Raw genomic sequence first — 19,939 nt, 5'->3', positions numbered from 1 at the left:
GAAGAGAGAATGCAGGAGGCTATCTTCTCCTTCCGCATTTTCCCGGATTCTTCCTCAGTGTTCTCATTTTACCATATTCTTTCGCACGTTTCTGCCCTCCCTTCTCCCACCCAACTAAAAGTGAGGAAATAAAATTACTTTCCAACAAATGCTAGTGTAGCTATAGTAGGCTGCTTCGTCCACATGCATTGGAGTCCTGGGCCCCGGCGTACCGGCTCCAGCCATGTCGGCGAGGAATGCAGTGGTGAGCGACGGTGACAGAGCATCAGAAAAACAGTCAGGTAATTTACTATTTACAGCAAAACGGGATCTTTCAAAAAAAAAAAAAAAAGTTTGTATAGGTTTTTAATTTGTGTTATACCACGAGGATGTTTCATGTTAGCGCCGTGCGGTCAAAAGCGGGCTGTTGGTGTTTTTCTGTGGGTACATTAGTTGTACTCCGCGTTCTCATCGAAACTAGGTCAGTAGTTCAGTAGAGCAAACTCTGCAGCTAAGTATTCTCAAATATTCAAACCCTTTAGGGTACAATGATTGGAAACGTCTTGGTGATTTATTATGGGAATGCCTTGCCAATGAATAAATAATCATTTCAATTGATTTTAAACGTTATATCAGCAAAAAATGCGGGGAGATATTATTTATTAGCCTGCTGAGGCCTTTCCAGACTCGAGTTTACAGAATTGTGGCTAGCTTGCGAACGTTGCTAATATATACCGCCTCAGTTTTGAACAAATGTTACAATGTGAGCTGTTACACCATTGTTGACGTGTCTTCGCCGTAATCCATTCACAGATCGTTAGTTTGTGCCTTGACCGCTTGTAATAAGCTGTTGAAGCTAGGCAGCCTACTGATGCTCTGCAGTTACCTAACCGGTCATGTAGCCGAATAGGTGAAAAACAAACCGTAGCCACTCTAGTTATGACTACCTGAAGGATGTGACGGCTGAAAAACAGTGTTGACATCATGGTTCAGTGTGTATCAAACCTATGGCCGTTTTAAGTGAAAATCAGTAGCTAGAGCATATGATCTATTCAGTGTTTCCTCTCTGTAGGAAAGTGTGCCATTAGCTACATCTGTTAAGGCAACATACTGGCTTCTCACCCCAGGACAAATGGTCTCCTTTCCAACTAAGGTTAACGTAAACAACTTGTAATTCGCTGTTGGATGTAGATGAAAGCTAGCTGGCCTTGGGCAACTAAAGTGGTGTAGAATGTGTGCCTGACTTTATCCGTTTACCCAAATGGCAAAACGCTATTATAGGAGCTACTATACGGAACATGTTTATATTTATAATTTTATTCTTTATTGTTTGTGTGTGCGTGTGTGTGCATATAACGTCATTGCAAATATTTTGTGTTATGACTTATTTTGATGATTAAAGGCGTTATTGCAGTGTGATCGTTATGTAAGGTAAATGTAGGTCAAACAGCGGAACATTGGGCCACTGGTGTAACGCAGGCTCGCTTCCTTCTCAGATCGCCGCCTCACCAAGATGTCTGTTAATTTCACCTTTGATATTGAACATAGCCTACTTTTTGCGTGCGGCGCCTGTTATTGTGTCCTTATCAAAATGCATTGTATCAGCTAAAGAAAAGATTCTATCTGGCTAAAGCGTTCGAAGGAACGAAGTAGCTCGTGGATATGTGTCGAGTGTTTTATGAAAACACCGTTCCCGTATCCATCGTGGTTTAATGCATAGCTGTTTTGGCAATGTTTTCATTCTTGTAATTTGCCCACATATTTGCAGTGGAATTGTAATAATTCAGATGAGCTGTATTTGGCAAATATGTGGACTGCGGAATGTAGCCTGTACTTAGTGACCCGTATTGTGTAGTCCTGATGGTATGTCTTAAAGGTACACTATGCAAGATTTACAGCTTAAAGGAGCTCTAAGGATGTTGAGTAACGTAATTTCTGTTGACGTTCAAACAAAACAGAGAGCTAGCTCATTACTCCCTCTCTGAAACTCTCCTAAACACATGCATCTTGTAAGTGATTGGCTGGAACAGTTTATTATGTTTTTATGGTCCAGGCTGGACCAGGTTGTTTTTGTTGCCGTTTTTGGCGGCAACAAAAATGTCCAGAGTCCAGAGACTGCATTTTTTACAGTATTCAGGTGGCACAGGCAGCTAGCAGATGGTGAGGTGATGTTTGCTGTATGTGACAAAAATGTTTTAGCTTAGAAACCGCGTAACATCGCTTAGAGCACATTTAATTTAACCTTCTCAAAGCCAATTTGATGGTAAACAAACTTGTAATAGGCGAATCGTTCTCTAGCATAACTATACAGCATAACTTAGACGTAGTGAGTCGCCACCGAGAAAACCAGCCATGCAACTTCAAGAACGGTGGCCCGACAAATCTTGCGAGAATTGTGAAACATTACCTTGTCAGTAGATATAGCTCTTTGGAGATAGTTTTGCCTGTTGTTTATTCCTTCACCTCCACAACAAGAGCATTTTCATTGTGTTCAGGGGGGACAAGTCACGAGAAGTTGCTATTTACAACAGTAGAGTAAAATATAAATATCGCAACTCTAGTGGGAGCTCTACAGTAGCCAAAAATATCTAAACCTGCATAGTGTACCTTTAAATCTAGGACTACTGTCCCTGATATTGCCCCCCTCCCCTCAAAGAAAATAACACACTTTCCTTTTACACCCATTCCTAAGTTAAGCACAAGAATGGGCTGCTGTAGTGCTCTTCAGATGGTGAGAGGTCTTGTCCACACCAGAGAGGAAATCTACACGGTCTTGTAAAGACACTGTCCTATTCACCTGGAACTGATGGCTTGAAAGAGACGAGGCATGTTATCAATTTTGTATTCCACATGGAGGTGGCTCTCTTATCAAAACAATGCATCTGGTAACAAAATGATTATAAAAAATTGGAATTAGGTCAACTTTTTGAGGTGTTTTTTTTTTTCTGGTATATTTGCTGTACATATTACAGTTTGTCATCTCACAAACCTGAGAGATGGTGCTGTTGCGTGTAATCACTGTGCCCATGTAGCAGTGCTTCACCAACATAGTTACGTGTATGTATCTGCTTAAATTCTTTATGATTTTCATAATTTAATTTTATGAAATGATGGTGTCTCATTGTAAATTGTTATTTCTACAAAAGTATTAAAAACAAAAATCACAACATGTAGATAAGACTATTTTGGAGTTGTTAAGAAGTCTACTTTGTCACTTTTGAGAAACCCACTTCCAGTAAATTATGTTAAACTAGGCGAGGGTGTCAAATTGCGTTATTGCACGCACAGAAGAGAAGAGTATCCTTTAATCTATGAGGTAGACGTTGACGGCAAATAGATAGATAGATAGATAGATAGATAGATACTTCATTCATCCCGAGGGAAATTTTAGAAATAATAACATGATGTCCTAAAATTTGACGTGTTCTTTAAAGTTCAGCTCTTAGATTTATGGTCTAGAAGTTTCACCTTGACTTCCTAACCCCTTTGGTGAAAAGGATTTCTCGCTTCATAGGGATTTTCTCAGGGGAGCTCAAGATCACACCACTGGCACATTTTTGTTCACACTGCATGAAATGGTGTAAAAAAAAAATCCATTCAGAATTGTTTTCTGGATTAACAGATACATGCCCAATTCTATTCAAACTAATGTCAATACTTTAGAATGTATCTTTTGTATGTCCAACTTTTAAGGACACAATTTTTCTTTGTAAAAAAAAAGTACACCGTTATTCTTTTCTTTGTAAATAAGTGTTCTTCATTAAAATACAGGGGGTGCATAAGTATACAGCCCCCTATGTTAACTTCCCATAGAGGCAGGCAGATTTTTATTTTTTAAAGGCCAATTATTTCATGGATCCAGGATACTATGCATCTTGATAAAGTTCCCTTGGCCTTTGGAATTAAAATAGCCCCACATCATCACATACCCTTCACCATCCTTAGAGATTGGCATGGTTTTATTTCAGTTAGCCTAATAGCTGGTTTGATTTGCATTGAGAGATGATCTTATGGAAAGTACCCCATGCCAATGTTCTATATATACAGTCTATGGTTTCAGGTGTTGCGTGGCAACGTCTTACTAGCTTACTTTCCCTTTCAATGAAATTCCATTGCAATAAGCGAACGGAATTCTTGCGGAGGCATATGAAAGACGTTAATCAACCCGTTGCCATTGACAGCGGTGATTATATACTTTGCCGGTGATTTATGTAAGGGATAATGGATAGAACGCCGGTCATTACTGGGAAAATAAGTCCCGACAGGGCGAACCGGTCTTGTTCCGCCTGAAGGGACTTATTTTCACAGTAATGACCGGGCGCTTCTATACATTATCCCGCTTTATTATAATGCTACTTGCCAAAACGAAATAATAAACTCCCCACGATATGACTTTAGCCTACATAACCTAGCCTATTTGTTACCGCTCATCGGGCATTTGCTGAGAAACAAATAGTTCGCAACAACACACGCTGCTGAACTTGAATCAAACATTCTTTAGAACACAGCTGATCAACCGTCTGCTTTCACGTTTGAATGAAGTTCCAGTCCTTAGTGTGATATGAAAGACATTAATCAGAAGCACAAAACCCGTTGCCATTGACAGCGGTGATTAAATGCTTTGCAGGTGATTTATGTAGATTTAACATTGGGCCTTCCCAACGTTCGGGCCTTTCATGTGAATGGAACTTTCTGCAGCACTCTGAAGAGCCGTGTAATAAAGACAGATAATGCGGCATGAAGACGTGAATATTGTGAAATTTGTATTTAAAAACTGCTTCTGACTCAAGGTGAATTGATGATTAGATAGTTGGTTCTTGGTTTAACAATAGGCTACTTAAAGTAGATTCACACTCATTAAGGGAATCCGCATAAGATTTTACACCAATGCTATTATAACAGCTAACGTTTGGACCTACTTAAAAGTTTTAAAACAATTCTGTCCTATATACAGATGTTTTTTCTTCTGGCGCCTGTGTGTGTGTGTAAGATTAATCATGAAAATAAAATCTGTGTTGGGTAACATAGCATCAGTGAAATGTCAGTGAGCTATAAGCATGGCGTGAACCACATGTCTTGTAGCTGCTGTCGGTCCTGACTGCTGGTCACCTTAGTTCAGGCGGCACCATGAATGAGATGAGGAGGGAAGGGAGGGAGGAGCTGACTGACTGGATGAACGGATGGAGACGTGACTATGATTGTGTATCTTCACAGGGTCGCAAAGCCTCTTTACTCGATCCCAGGATTAAAAATCAGGTTGTGGTTGATCTGTTAATGGTTATTGAGGTCACTGGGTCTGTGAACAGGGTTAAAAATAGGAGCCGCACTCAGCTTGGCAGGCCTCATCATTGTGCGCTGAGCTCATTCTCCCGCGCACGCACCCTTTCCAAAACAGTATGCAAGCGCTGGACCTGGAGGTGTTACTCTGCTGGACGGCCTGGCCAGTGGGGAGTGTGCGCCAGGCGAGATTAGGTCATGAGGCGTCTCCAGCTGCTGGGCCCGCACAGCGTGCAGTGCCGTCCACTCTCCATCTCACCTCCCTGAATGGAAGGATCTCATATTCTGGGTCTGAGTCTATCAACATGGACCTTTTTATAAAGTGGCATTATCATAATTAATAGGATTCAAGCTGGCAGCAGTGATTGGGGATGGTGTGTATGACCCAGCACTAAACCCTTTGATGTGCTGAGTTGAGTTGAGTGAAAGCATAAGTCAGGCCAGCTGTGCTGCGGATTTTGTTTGAATATGAGCAGCCTTTATGAAGCATGTTCTTTAGATTTATTTCTGTTTTTGCACAAGCAATTGATGGGAGCTTGGGAAAGACACCTATGCTAGTTACTTCCCCAAAAAGGTCAGGTGGATTAAGACACCTCATTTAAGAAAGGGTACTGGATTAATACACTTAGGGCTGCATGAATTAATCGATTAGTTGTCAACTATTAAATTAGTCAGCTATTTTGGTAATCGGTTCATTTGTGCCATTTTGCTAAAAAATGACTATGACTGTAAATTAAATACCTTTGGTATGTGGACGAAACTAGGGATTTGAGGAAATACTCTTGGGCTTTGGGAAGCAGTTTTCTGACATTATATATTTTTTGCATATATAATGTATGTGGAATAAGAAGACCACACCTACAGAAGGTGTATGTATCAGAAGTTCAATTCCATTTCATACAAAAGAAGTTAAAGGGAAACTTGGCAGGAATTCCCCCTCTGCTGGAGAAATTGTGCATTATGCTATTTCAAACTGGAAAAAGATAAAGCACAATAAAGCACATGGATTTGTTTACAAGCTAGCAAAACAGTTAGCATAAGTTCGGTAGACAATGTGGATGTTACAATGGATGAAACATGATTTAAAACGAGTTTCTCACTTCTCTTTCCGGGACAGTAGTCTCAATGTTGCAAGGTTGGTTTTTTCGCCTGGGGACGCTAGGGGCAGCGGGAAAAGTCACCATTTTCACCGGAACAGGTCATTTAACCATCCAAATGATTTCTAAACGGGTTTATTACGTTGAAATAGATGCCAAGTTCCCCTTTAATTGTTTGGAATTATTGAGTCATTATAAATGCTTCCTATGAAAGAAACAGCTAGGCCTATACAAGCGCTCAAATTAGTGACAAGCCTGTTGCTCACCATGGCCTTTTAAGGTCACAGACGTTGAAATCTCATTTGATGGGCATTCCCCTTCTACCACTGTGTCTGTTTGTAGACCTTAGACCCAAGGTTGTCCTTGAGAGGCTGCCTACTAGAAACAAAAGTGCTGAAGGGCTTTAATTATGTCTCTCTTTCCTGTCGTGATGCGCACACACAGAAAGACTAAACTTCCCCATTTCCTCAAAACTAAAAACGAACAAAGTGGTATATTAGGCCTTGTAGGAAAAAAAAAACAGACTCCATTTTGACTAGCCTGGCGGGCCATCCTATATCATTGAAATGTATAGTCTGGAATCGAACCATTCACCTAAAAAAAGCAATCCAAGGGGCGGGCAGAGAATTGTCTTTCAAATTGCCTAGGCATGCAATAGGCCAGCTACGACCATATCCATTATCCGATTGACAAAACAGCAAATACATCCTTCTTGAATGGAATGACTTAAGTGCATTGTGTTGCTCAACTTTCAAAGAAAAGCACAAGTTCAACTCCTCCAAAGTTGACGCCAACGCCGATTCAAACAACCGCTATTCGTTTGCCATAGCCATCTTCCTTGTTGTTCACCGTCGCAGGACTGTCGTTATCCTGTTAAGCCCACCTTAAGACTCTCTAACAAAATAGAGCGCTGTGATTGGATGACGTCCATGGCGTCAGCCAATAAAAAATCCCTATGGTTTGGTACTAGACGTACAGGCTGAGCAAATGAATTTGCCGCTGCTAGGGTGCGTCTAGATTTCTAGGCTACATTTTGACATCATATCAAGATTTAAGCAGGCCTATTTATACTGATATTGTGGTGTAACAGGCATCCTTAACGGCAAAGCATTTCTTTGTGATATTGCATCATAATATTTTGACTAGTTTTTACACAGTGTTGTTGTTGAAAGTACAACATAGCGCTTGAAGGTATTTAAACTTATTTACCTTTGTCTCTCTGTCTGTTTGACCACACAGGGGATGTGTTGGAGGAGGAACTTCAGAGCCATTCTCTCTCTGTGTCAGGCCTGATGACCCCTAGCTCTGCTGCTGCTATGGCCTCTGGCATCGACATGCCCAGGAAACGCAAGGGCAGCATGGACAACCAGTAAGTGTGACCTTTGGTGTGTGGTGGGTGGGTGGGTGGGTGGGGGTGAATGGGGTTCGTTGGGTTTCGGTGGGTTCATAGTCCACCAGTTGATGAGACTAGGATTGCCAGTATTGGCTTTGTCAAGACTGTTTTACATTGAATATTGTGAAGGTGTGTGTGTCTGTGTGTCCATGTTAATTGCCGTAGCTCTGTAGTCGTGTAAATAAATCTTTTTGTTTCCAGGGAAACTAAATCCGCAATGCATGTGGATGAAGACACGGAGGACGACCAGGACAGGTAGAGACTGCAGCTGGTGCACATGCATTGAGATGCCTCACTGCGCTCGCATTACACAATCTCATGTCTGAGCTGTGTGATCTTTTCCTCTGTTCCAGGTCGGAGGGTGATGACCAGCATGTGAAGATCAAGTGTTTCAGGTACTAATTCTAGTTATTTGCATATACCCAATACACACTTCATGGTTTATATATATTAATATTTATTATACGGCTCTTCACAATGCAAGTAGAACGCTCCATTGACTTGAATGGGATTTCCCAAAGTTCTACCGGTCATTTTTTTCGTCTAAGGACCTCTGAATAATGGCCGCTGTCAATGGCAACGGATTTGCATTCAAAAGTGAAGGCAGGCGGTTGATCAGCTGTGTTCTAAAGAACGTTTGAACGTTTGAAGTTTAGCGTGTGTTGCAAACTATTTGTTTCTCAGCAAAAGCCACAATGAAACGCTAACAAATAAATGTAAAGAGATATATTGTGGAGTTTATTTTTTCGTTTTGGCAAGTAGCCGTATAATAAGCGGGATAATGTATAGAACGCCAGTCATTATTGAGAAAATAAGTCCCTTCAGGGCGAAGCAAGTCCGGTTCACCCTGTCGGGACTTATTTTTCCAATAATGACCGGCGTTCTATACATTATCCATTACGTAGACTGTGATCGGCATGTTTGTATGTGTTTAATCTGTGCAGTAGCCACTCTGTAGACCCCAGTACAGATCAACTGAACATCAAAACACACATTTCTTATTTGAGCATACACTGTTGTTTCTGAATTCTGTAACTCGCCGCTTACCTCAGTGAGCCAGCACCCTCCACAACACAGACCAGAGCCAGTTTTAGGCAGAGGAGCGTTATTATTCTGAACACCCATTTCTCCATCCTCAGGGAGCCACACAGTCAGATTGAGAAGCGTCGGAGGGACAAAATGAACAACCTGATAGACGAGCTGTCAGGCATGATCCCCTCCTGCAACCCCATGGCACGCAAGCTGGACAAGCTGACCGTGCTGCGCCTGGCGGTCCAGCACCTCAAGTCTCTCAAAGGTGGGCGCCACACAACAAATACGAGACATGCTTGAACACTGTCTGTAGATGCAAGGATGCATTCTATCCTTTTTTTTATGTCTGGTCGCTGTGCTGAAAAGTAATTGCGTGTTTGGTTTGCAACAATAGATGTCTCTTGAGTGTATGAGGGCTTCAGATCACCTAAAATATGTGAGGAATGTCTCATAGATGCCTTTCTGCAATGCTTGTAAATCCTGAACTCATAAAGTCGGTGTGTCAAAGGGTTTTCAGATCAACAGATAAACTGCGTTGTCTGCACGAGTGTTGCCAGGCCCTGATCTGTTTAAGTGGCTTTTGAGACATACACCAGAAATGGTTTTATTTCAGTCACTAATATTTTGCGAACCTCCAGGTACCACTAGTTCCTTTGCGGAAGCCAATTACAAGCCTTCATTCCTGCCTGATGATGAACTCAAGCACCTTGTTCTCAGGGTAAGGACTTTGGATCAGTTGACATAGGAAATTAAAGCAGTAGGTTAAGAGGTTGGTGATCAGTTATGACGGGATGATGTCACTTCTCAGGGTAGTGGCACACGTGTATTCTCTCCATGATGGAGCTGTCCTTACAGACGATTTTGAAATGCATGAAAGATGCAGATCATGCAGACATGTCTTTGTGGTCTTGCACCATTTGTCAGTTGGCACGCTTAACCTTCCCATAATCCTCTTCTTCATGGCCAGGCTGCTGATGGCTTCCTCTTCGTGGTCGGCTGTGACCGTGGAAAAATAGTCTTTGTTTCCGAGTCTGTTTCAAAGACACTGAATTACAGTCGGGTAAGTGACCGTTGCAAATCAAATACTTATGAGGCAGACCACACATAGTGTTGAAAAACCAGTATAGAGTTTTGGAAAGCTGCGTGAGCAGGCACGATTTGAATGTTTGTGTGAAAGCCTTGAAGCAGACAGGGAGAAGGAAGCATAGGACATTAAATTAAATTAAATTTTCTCAGAAAAGAAAGATGATCCATTTCAAAAGTGTCCTGTCTTTCAGGCGGAGTTGATTGGACAGAGTCTGTTTGACTACATTCACCCAAAGGACATTGGGAAGGTGAAGGAGCAGCTGTCCGCCTCTGAGCTGTACCCCCGCGAGAGACTCATCGATGCCAAAAGTAAACACTGCAATGCATCTAGTCGTGGTGTGTGTGTGTGTGTGTGTGTGTTTTGTGGCTGGTACAATTTGGTATGTTTCTGGTGACAACATGTTTGTGTGTGGATCTGTGTCCGTATGTACTTGTGGACATATGCATGTACATGACATTTGTTTTTTGCATTGTGTGTGCGTGTGTGTGTGTGTGTGTGTGTGTGTGTGTGTGTACACTGTGTGTGTGTGTGTGTGTGTACACTGTGTGTGTGTGTGTGTGTGTGTGTGTGTGTGTACACTGTGTGTGGTGTCTATTGAGAGTGTCCTAACCGTGGCCTTGTGCTCCTCCCACAGCTGGGCTGCAGGTGCAGGCAGACTTGCCTGTGGGGGCGGCTCGCTTCTGCTCAGGGGCGCGTCGCTCCTTCTTCTGCAGGATGAAGTACAACCGCATCACGGTCAAGGTGGAGGAGAAGGACTTCCCCTCCGGCTCCTCCAAAAAGAAAGGTGAGGCCTGCGCTCATGGCGGGGGAATCGGTCCTCAGATTGCTGTTTTTGTCTACCACAGCAGCATAGTTGCTTTTTTGGGGAGAAGCTTGTGAAGATTTTAATTTGAATAAATCTCATATGCTTACCTCTAATGGGCCTGCCTGTTGTATATGGGGTAAAAGCAGTTCATACATTTTGTCATTTTGTTCTGTTGGCAAAACCAAAATGTATATCATTGGAAGCCAGTGGGAACAACAGGTATGAAGGGAACTAATTCTTAGAACACCCTAAAGATATACTTTTAAAAGTCCCAACTTGAATATTTTTAAATGCCATTTTAAATAGCACAGGCTGAAATGCCTTTCTGTCACTCATCTATCTAAATGTTGCATGAAGCCACAAAATCATACCCTACTATTCCACAGTACGACTGAAAAAAGTCTTCCTTGAGGCTGTTTCCTGGCATACTCATTTTAAGTGCTGGATTGGCCAGTAAATGGCTGGTTCTCTCTTGACTTTGGCTAATTTAGAATACCCCATTTGGCAGTGATTTGTTTGTACATACAGGTCATTGGCACAGTACAATATTTTGATTTCATGCTGTTTTACTTGTGTGCATTGTATTGCTCAAGTGTGTTAGTTAAGAGAACCACAGCGATATCATTTTAATTGTAGAAGATGCACTGTTACTGTAAATAGTGTGTGATTGCAAATGTCTGGGGAAACGTTGTGCGTGTGTGTGTGTGCCTGCTTGTGTGTCACAGAATCCCAGAGATACTGCACCGTCCACTGCACGGGCTACATGCGCACGTGGCCCATGAGTCAGCTGGACTCGGCGGAGGAGGCGGAGGGCGACAAGGAGAGCTCCCATTTCAGCTGCCTGGTGGCGGTGGGCCGTGTGCACCCCCACTCCACGCCGCAGCTCAACGGCGAGATCAAGGTCAAGCCCACCGAGTTCATCACGCGCTGCGCCATGGACGGGAAGTTCACCTATGTGGATCAACGGTACGAACCCGCAGCCAGAGCGTTACATCAGAAATGAGGAACGAGCAGATCTGATGAGGACAGATATGAGCCACACAACCACATTAAGATGTCACATTACAGTGTCAGTGTTGCCAGGGGAGTCCCATTTTGCTCAAAGCCAGAGGGATGTAGGGTTTCTTGTGCAGACTAAAGTCTTATAGCAGAGAGAGTTATTACTGTCTTTTTCAGTGTTTGATTGTGTTAAATGCAAGCAAGCATCTGTTGGAAGCCTTTCACCAAGGCACAAATGCTAGTGTAACAGATGGTGCAGATAAACTAGATTTAGCATTGTGGATGAAGGGTTCATCCGTAGGATATTAAAGATACACACATCAAGCTGTTATTCACCGTATTTTGCATATAGATATATACACTAGAATGTGTTTATGTAGAACTTTGGTAATATATATTCTATGTTTGAATTTGTGTGTGAGGCCTTAATCACTGAGAGGTTTGTGTCTGTTTCTGTGAGTCGATTAGTATGAGTCATACCTCTCACCAAGCAGCGGAGATAAATGAGACGGCATGACATTTCAGAAACACACACATAAGCACACACACACACACACACACACACACATAAACACACACACACACACACACACACACACACATAACACACACATAAACACACACATAAACACACACATAAGCACACACACACACACACACATAAACACACACATAAACACACACATAAACACACACATAAACACACACATAAACACACACATAAGCACACACACACACACACTCATAAACACACACATAAACACACACACACACATAAACACACACATAAGCACACACACACATTGTACCTGCACTTCACTGCACACTTCTGTTCAGTCCCATCTGGTGCCCTTTGTACACAAATGAGCGTCAACAAACAGTCACCCTCAATTCACGCTGACCAACTGCCATCACACATGCCCACCACATGCTAAACCACATGCACTCTCACACTCCCAGTAGCCTAATCTAGTGTTCAGGAAATATGAGATTATGCACTCACACTCGCAGTAGCCTAGTCTAGTGTTCAGGAAATATAAGATTATGCACTCACACTCCCAGTAGCCTAGTCTAGTGTTCAGGAAATGTAGCCTAGTCTAGTGTTAAGGAAATATGAGATTATACACTCACACTCCCAGTAGCCTAGTCTAGTGTTCAGGAAATATGAGATTATGGCTAAGTCTTGCAAAGGCAAAGGCTTGATGATGGCCGTTTTACAGGAGTGAAATCAGATTCCTAACTATGTAGGATATATCTGTATGTAATAGCTGTGTTATGTATGTTGTATCTGGTATCTTGTTTGGTCCTAGATGGTCTAATCTAAAGCATGTGTGTGGTGAACATGAGTACTAGTCCTGTGACTAGAAAGTATTTCAGTTGGAAAGCTGACTTGAAGAGACACTCTTGTTTCAGAAATAGTAATGTCTTAAGTAGTAGGAGTTTTGGCCCTACTTTAGGTAAGCATGTGGGACACGTGTGACTTAAAGTGAAAGTTGCAGATGTATTTCTCTCTCTCTCTCTCTCAGAGCTACCACCGTTCTGGGCTATCTTCCTCAGGAGCTACTGGGAACGTCATGCTATGAGTACTTCCATCAAGATGACCTGCCCCACTTGGCAGAGAGGCATCGAAAAGGTAGGGGCCATAAACAATCCTTTCTAAAAAAATTGTTAACATTGTTCTCTTCTGTCTAAATTCATTCATAAGATACCAGCCTTGGTGGATTATATTTGCCTATTAAATGTTATGATATTGTGTGTTTTGTATTAAAACCATGCCTTTGCCCAAAATGAAGTAATGTATAACAATCTCCACTTTAGCATTTAGCATAACATAGCACCGTAACTCTGCCATATTGAACACAAGCCATAGAGAACACAAATCCAAGCAGTTGTTTTTCTTTTACCTTCCACAGTTCTAAGGACTAAAGAGAAAATTGAGACAAATTGCTACAAATTCAAAACAAAATACGGCTCTTTTGTCACCTTGCAAAGTCAGTGGTTTAGTTTTATAAATCCCTGGACCAAAGAAGTAGAGTACATCGTATCTACAAATACTGTCATATCGTAAGTACAACCTTTTCCCATACTGTGTATTCATGCTAATGCTTATGTTAGCGCTAAATTGTGATGTACAGTATGGCTCAAAGTACGTAGCTTGGCATACTGAATGGCAAATCAGGAGGTTACACTGCCCTGTGCTCTTCATTCTCTTTGACAGTGGTAAGAGCAGTGCCAGTGGGTCAGGGGACAAGTCTGGACAGCCAAGTAACTCCAGGACCTCTGAGGGTGAGTGTACTCACAGAATCACGTGTGGTGTTGATGTATTCACTGCTTCATCACGGGACTGATCGCTCCCAGTGGATTGGGTCGGGTTGAACATCAGTTTGTCTGTTTCAGATGACTCTAAGAAGACCCTGCCCATCATCCCAGGCATCTCCACAACCCCAGGGACCATGATCTATGCCGGGAGCATCGGGACCCAAATCGCCAACGAGCTGCTAGACTTCAACAGGTTAGGACATGTATGGATGGAAGTCCAGAGGCTGAGACAGATGAGGGTCAAGACCATCAGCACAGTACATGTATAAAGCACTTTATGTAGATAGTCAGAAGGCTTTAAAATGAAGGGGCGAAAAAAAAAATCATTAGGGGGCCTTTAAGGTAGAGGCATTGTGCTAGTAAAAACGCAGACCGTTTTCAGCCCTCCGGGCCTTCCAACCAGTAACCAGATGCACATCACATTGTAAAGATATTTGCAAATAAATAAATCTGCACACAACTTCACAGAGCCACTAGTCAGCTACTTTAAGCACTTCCTCCATGAGGTACTAGATTGGTTTAGTTTTCTTTACACGTTTGTTGTGACGGTGGAGTATCGTTTTCCTGTTTTCCAGGATGAACTCCTCGCCATCCAGTGGGAATGCAAGCCCTTTCAGTTTGCTGCAGGACAAATCCCCACTTGCCAGTGGTCAAGCCAACAGCAACGTGAGTGTGTGTGTGTGTGAGCGCGCACATGTTCTCATGTGCTTTAGCAGTCAGCTCTGTTACATTGCATGTTGCTGTGTGTGTGTGTGTGTGTGTGTGTGTGTGTGTGTGTGTGATATGACTGGTTGTGTTCTGTGAGTCACAGGTGCAAAATGGGGAGGTGGCAGACATGGAGATAGCAGGCAAGTCCAACACTGAGGACGAAACGAGAAATGCCCTCTTTAGTGGTGGCGACTCTCTCATGGGTAAGTCTTTTTTTCATGTACACCTTACAAACATATATCTTGTTTAAACCACTCTGGTGTCCTTGATAAGTCCTCAGCAGTAAGTATGGTATATCTGCCAGAAATCCACCTTATTTTTAACAGTCGTGACTTTCAACCATTATCTGTCCTCCTCTCCAGAGGGGAACTCCCAGCTGGACCTGGATGGGGTCGGCGTGGCGGGCCTCGGGAACCTGAGCAGCGACGAGGCGGCCATGGCGGTCATCATGAGCCTGCTGGAGACGGACGCCAACCTGGGCGAGGCCATGGACTTTGACGACATGCACTGGTCCCTGTGACGTCCTGCCACCAGGCTCCGTTTTTCAAAAAAACAATTTCACTTTTTAAGGAAAAACTCCCCATCTACACAAAGCATCAGGTGTCCCCCTGAATATTCTTTATTTGTTGTCGTTTTTTATACATATATATATATATATATATATATGTGTGTGTGTGTGTGTGTGTATGTGTATACATATACACACTCATAATTTATTGGGTTTTTAATTTCCCCTCTGGATAAACTGTCCCACTGTGGTGACCAGAGACTGAAGCCCAGTGATACCCCACCCACCCCATGGCTCTGGTGGTAGTCCTGCTTCTGGGACACAGAGTGGTGATGAACTTGTTACCGCTTGGACTTCCTGTCTGGATCAGGAGGCATGGGTCATAAGGCAGTGCCTGATGGGATACTGGAGGACCTTACGCTACCCGCCTTTACCAGACTGTTTAGCAGTACTCTCTGCTTGATGTCAGAGGTCATTCAGCTGGTTCCTAAAGAGACATGGAGTTTTGGTTTTCCTCTGGCAAGAGGAGTAGTCTACACTTGAAGCATGGATGTGATCAAGCAAAAAATTGATCAAATTTGATCAGGGACAGCAAGGGAATATTGTGTGTTTATTGCAACTTAAAGTGCAAGGGGCAACCGTGTGTGTGTGTGTGTGTGTGTGTGTGTGTGTGTGTGTGTGTGTGTGTGTGTGTGTGTGTGTCTTGTAATGGCAGGGTTTATGGCCATAGAGATTGGAGCAATTGCATTCATTTCTGTCATCACTTATTTGAACCATACAGGATCTGTTCCCATTTTATTAAGGAAAATTTATTTAAAAAAAAAATCCCCATGATTTATCAACGCTGTGATTTAAATACGGCCCTTAAACAAAATGAGTACAGACCAAACACTGGTGCAAATACTTGGTACGCCTAGAATATGACAACATTTCTCTTACCTCCACCCACTATTCAAAGGAATGAACGATTGAATGAATGTGTGAATGAATGTGTGGCTTATAACTGCCCCCATATTTTTGTCCACTACACTTGAATTTAGTTTGATGGTAAACTCGGTCCAGGGCCTTCCCTCCAGCCACGTCGCTGACCCCCCAGCCGGAGAGGACAACCCCCGAGCACTGACTGCAGCAGAGAACAGCGAGGATGAGGACGCTATATCTACGCTGTCGAAGAACAATCCCAGAGGACATGTTTTTAGCTTTCTTTTTGACACAGTCATTCCAGCTGAGGTCACTTCTCAGGGAGCAATGCAGTGGGGACCCCCGAGACCCCCTATACCTCCAGGCATCCACCCCACCCTCCCCCAAACACACATGAGGTCGGACACTTGCGCTAAACCACACCCGTCAACCTTGCTGCTTATGCTACATGTTGCGCTGTCACCTGCTTACATCTCTTCTGCTGCTGCTGCTGCTGCTGGCGAGCTAATCATCAGCGACAGATGAGGAAGGAACAAACTGATGTCTGCTTTTGGTCCCGTGAGAAGGCTCTTCAGCTGCTGGGGTGATGGCTGCTGATCGGCCCTCTCCTCCCCCCACCCCTTACCCTATGTATTTTCTTATGCACTGAGGGATTGGGTTCAGTGAGCAGGCTAATGTGAAGGGGTGGTCCACGGTTGAGACAGCCAAGGCAAAGCTATGCAGTTTATATTCCTTAGTAGCTGAGAAACTGTTTTTTCCATGCTTGCCGTTTTGGTCCCCGGCACTAAAGCAAAAGAAGTATTTTACAGAGGCTTTAAGAGTGCTAAAAACACTTGGCCACATGACACTTTTTATACATTTTTGTTTTGTGAATGAATTGCAAAATGTATTACGTGAACAATCAATATTAGGACACTGTCAAAATGTTTTTCCCCCTCGTTAAAACAATATTTCATTGGAAGATTAAGGAATCTCCATGTGGACTTAGCTCAGAGCCGGGAGGTCTGGACTGGGCATGTGATCATTGTCGTGCTAATGGACAAACCAAACGTACTGCACATGAGGGCATTTCTCACAGTCACATACAGTGCACCTTGAGTTTCCATGCCCTCCATGATGATCAGTTTTAAACAGAGTTGTTGGTCAACCATATAGTCGTGTCTGGACCCACATGCATGTAGCGTGCTCGGGTTGAGCACTTAATGCAAAGAAGGAACAAACTAGAGCTACACTGAACCTTGCGGAGTGACTCTGGCATGCCTAGTGGTATTTCTGCACAAACACAAGCGCTGTCCACCAATTTTGCGACTGCTTACTGAGGTCACAGGAGACCAGGTGAAAGCCTGACCACAACCCCCACACCACCCAAAATATGAGACCTTGACTGAATGGGAGGACTGTATGAAGGGCATTGGCTGCCTGGCAGTAGATCGGGCTCAACAGGCAGAGCTGTGTGAGACTTCAGAGGTCACCATCACACAAAGGTCACTCACGCAGCAGGTCCTCGTGTCCGTTTGGTGAGATGGGGGCTGGGGCTTGACAAGAAGGCTCCCATAGCCTTAACCCCAGCAACGGCTCCCCACCCAAGACGATAAGTACTGACTTGTGATGCATGTGCCATAGAAACAGGCTGGTCCTACACAAGGCAAAAAAGTGACAGGATTTGTTTTTATTTGAGTCTTTAAAAAATGCATTACACATTTTTCATTTTGTTAAAGTTTTTTTTTAATCACTGTACTGTACATTTTGATGCTCTGTATGTATGTGTGTGTGTGTGTGTGTGTGGTGTGCGTGTGTAGGTGGCTTTTTTCCAGAATGATTCTTGAGTCTATGACCACCGATGACTGTTTCCAGTATGTGTGCATCTACTGCTCCAGAACCGTCCAGGCAGGGGCACCGTGCAGACATCCAGTACTGTACTGTAAATGGGTTACACATGCAGACCTGACCATAGTTACCCGTCAGCTGTAATATCCAGCATAGTTTTTTAGTCCCCTCCTGTTTTGTTCTGTTAACTTTCTCTTTCCTTGCAATCAGCATGCCGCCTTCTGTACATCCTTTTTTTTTTCCCTTTTCATCCAGATTTTTTTTTTCCAAAAGGTCTTGGTTTTTACTTTCAACAATTGTTGGGTCGTAGGGTAAAGGTTTGTTTGCCTTATGGGACATGCTGGGCTTTTCTTATGTGTGTGTGTGTGTGTGTTTGTTTAGTGCAGGATGTTTTGGATCTGCAGTAGTGGCTTATGATGTTGCGGTGGTGGAGTACCCCGTGGCTGGTAGCTTGACCATTTCACTGGGCTCTTCGCATCAGTGACTTTAATATTTCTTTGCTCCTGGAATTTCTTGAGAACTTGGCGGGAAAGTCTCAACTGGTCATAGCTCAGCCTGCCTCAGACTGCAGTTGTCTCACACACAGGATGGCTGGATGGACATCGTGTCTTGTATAACAAGACACACAAGGGGCCCACCTAATGCCAATGGTAATTCCTTACCTTTTTGTGTATTTGTTTTAATGTGTGTTTTTTTGTTGTCATTGTTGTTGCTGGGTTTACTATGAAGCGCCATTGCTGCTGCTGTCAACACATCTGATCTGGTGGCACAGGGCCCATGTCTCTCCAGGCTGTCATGTACAAAGATTCTTAAATAAACATTAGTTTCCTGTATCTGTCTCTGGTCAATGAGGCGCTTACACACACACATACACACACACTGGGACCCATGCTGATTCAGAGTATCTGACTCATGTCTGTAAACAGGGGCTGGTCATTATATAAATATTATGGGGTGAAGCTCCTAACGTTTGTCTGAAGCTCAGTTTCCATCTGAAAAAAAAAACATTTGGAAAATCGAGGTTAAAACTCCATCAAGTTTTGAAAATGGTGGTCAAAACGCAGTTAATATTAGTTGGGCTTGTCATAAATGTGCTGATATTCACATTTTTAAACATCTGGGTAAAACAATCTTTAGCGCCCTATTTCCTCATGTCTTTTACTTGCAGTGGCTTGCAAAAGCATTCAATTCAATTTTATTGGGAACACTTGAGCTGTAGTATAGAAGCTAAATAATGTATTTGTCTGCTAAAATAAAACAAATTAAAAATAATAAGCCCCCATAATTACTTTTGCATAAGTAAAATTGCAAAATTTGCTAAATTCTCAACATCAACTCTTGGTAGAGAAACCTATTGCTGCACTAAGTCCTTGGAAGTAAGACTATGAGCTTCTTACATTTTTCTGCCGTGTTTCCCCCGTTTCTTTTCAAAAACAATCTACAGATGATCTAGGATGATGGAGTGGTGGTCCTGGATGTACCACAGATTCTCAGTATGAATTTCATCAGGTCTTTAATTGAGCTATAGAGTGTTAACTTCATTGTCTTTGAGCTAGATTGTCCTGCTGATAATCCCTTTCCCAAGCCTTTTGGACAACCCACTGCAAGAGGTTTTCTTGTGATCATGTGTAGGATCATGTGTTTCTCATTTGTAGAATCCTCCCTTCAAATCCAGAAAGTTCCTCAGTTCATGTTGACCACCTACCTCATGATGTAACTAGAGTCTCTATTCTCATGATGTAACTACAGTCTCTCTTTTCAATTAGTCATCTAGAGTCGGTTTTACAGATGACACTTAAGATTGTGGATACAGCTGCACCACAATGTTACACTGGATTTTGTCAACTATTTGGGGTTAATGGTTAGATTGGTGGTCCTAGTTAATATCTTCTTTGGATGTTTGGTTTGGAGGACAACAGTTGGGGTGTATCTGGGAAGTGTAATGCTGAATGGGATATCAATGCGCTTGGGTATAATGATATAATGG

At 42.9% G+C, this 19,939-nt stretch overlaps 1 protein-coding gene across 2 annotated transcripts; it reads left to right on the top strand.

The window, feature by feature from the left end:
• Window positions 1-15,308, top strand: arntl2 (aryl hydrocarbon receptor nuclear translocator-like 2). 2 transcript variants are annotated; one of them, XM_048256968.1, is made up of 18 exons: window positions 1-281; window positions 2,672-2,804; window positions 7,593-7,722; window positions 7,948-8,001; window positions 8,100-8,141; window positions 8,886-9,043; window positions 9,417-9,496; window positions 9,746-9,838; window positions 10,056-10,173; window positions 10,500-10,649; window positions 11,396-11,636; window positions 13,196-13,302; window positions 13,583-13,733; window positions 13,888-13,955; window positions 14,067-14,181; window positions 14,564-14,654; window positions 14,800-14,899; window positions 15,059-15,307. In XM_048256968.1, the coding sequence occupies exons 3-18, from the start codon at window positions 7,646-7,648 to the stop codon at window positions 15,214-15,216; spliced, it is 1,803 nt and encodes a 600-aa protein (XP_048112925.1). In that variant the 5' UTR covers window positions 1-281; window positions 2,672-2,804; window positions 7,593-7,645; the 3' UTR covers window positions 15,217-15,307. The 2 variants fall into 2 exon arrangements, with proteins under 2 accessions (XP_048112925.1, XP_048112923.1); XM_048256966.1 differs by lacking the exon at window positions 2,672-2,804 and having other exon boundaries at window positions 15,059-15,308.
• The last annotated feature ends 4,631 nt before the right edge of the window (window positions 15,309-19,939 follow it).

The sequence above is a fragment of the Alosa alosa genome, chromosome 11 (assembly GCF_017589495.1).
Source record: "Alosa alosa isolate M-15738 ecotype Scorff River chromosome 11, AALO_Geno_1.1, whole genome shotgun sequence".
Taxonomy (NCBI): Eukaryota; Metazoa; Chordata; class Actinopteri; order Clupeiformes; family Clupeidae; genus Alosa; species Alosa alosa.
Note: the sequence above shows the minus strand (reverse complement) of the source record. Positions and strands in the feature narration are given on the sequence as shown.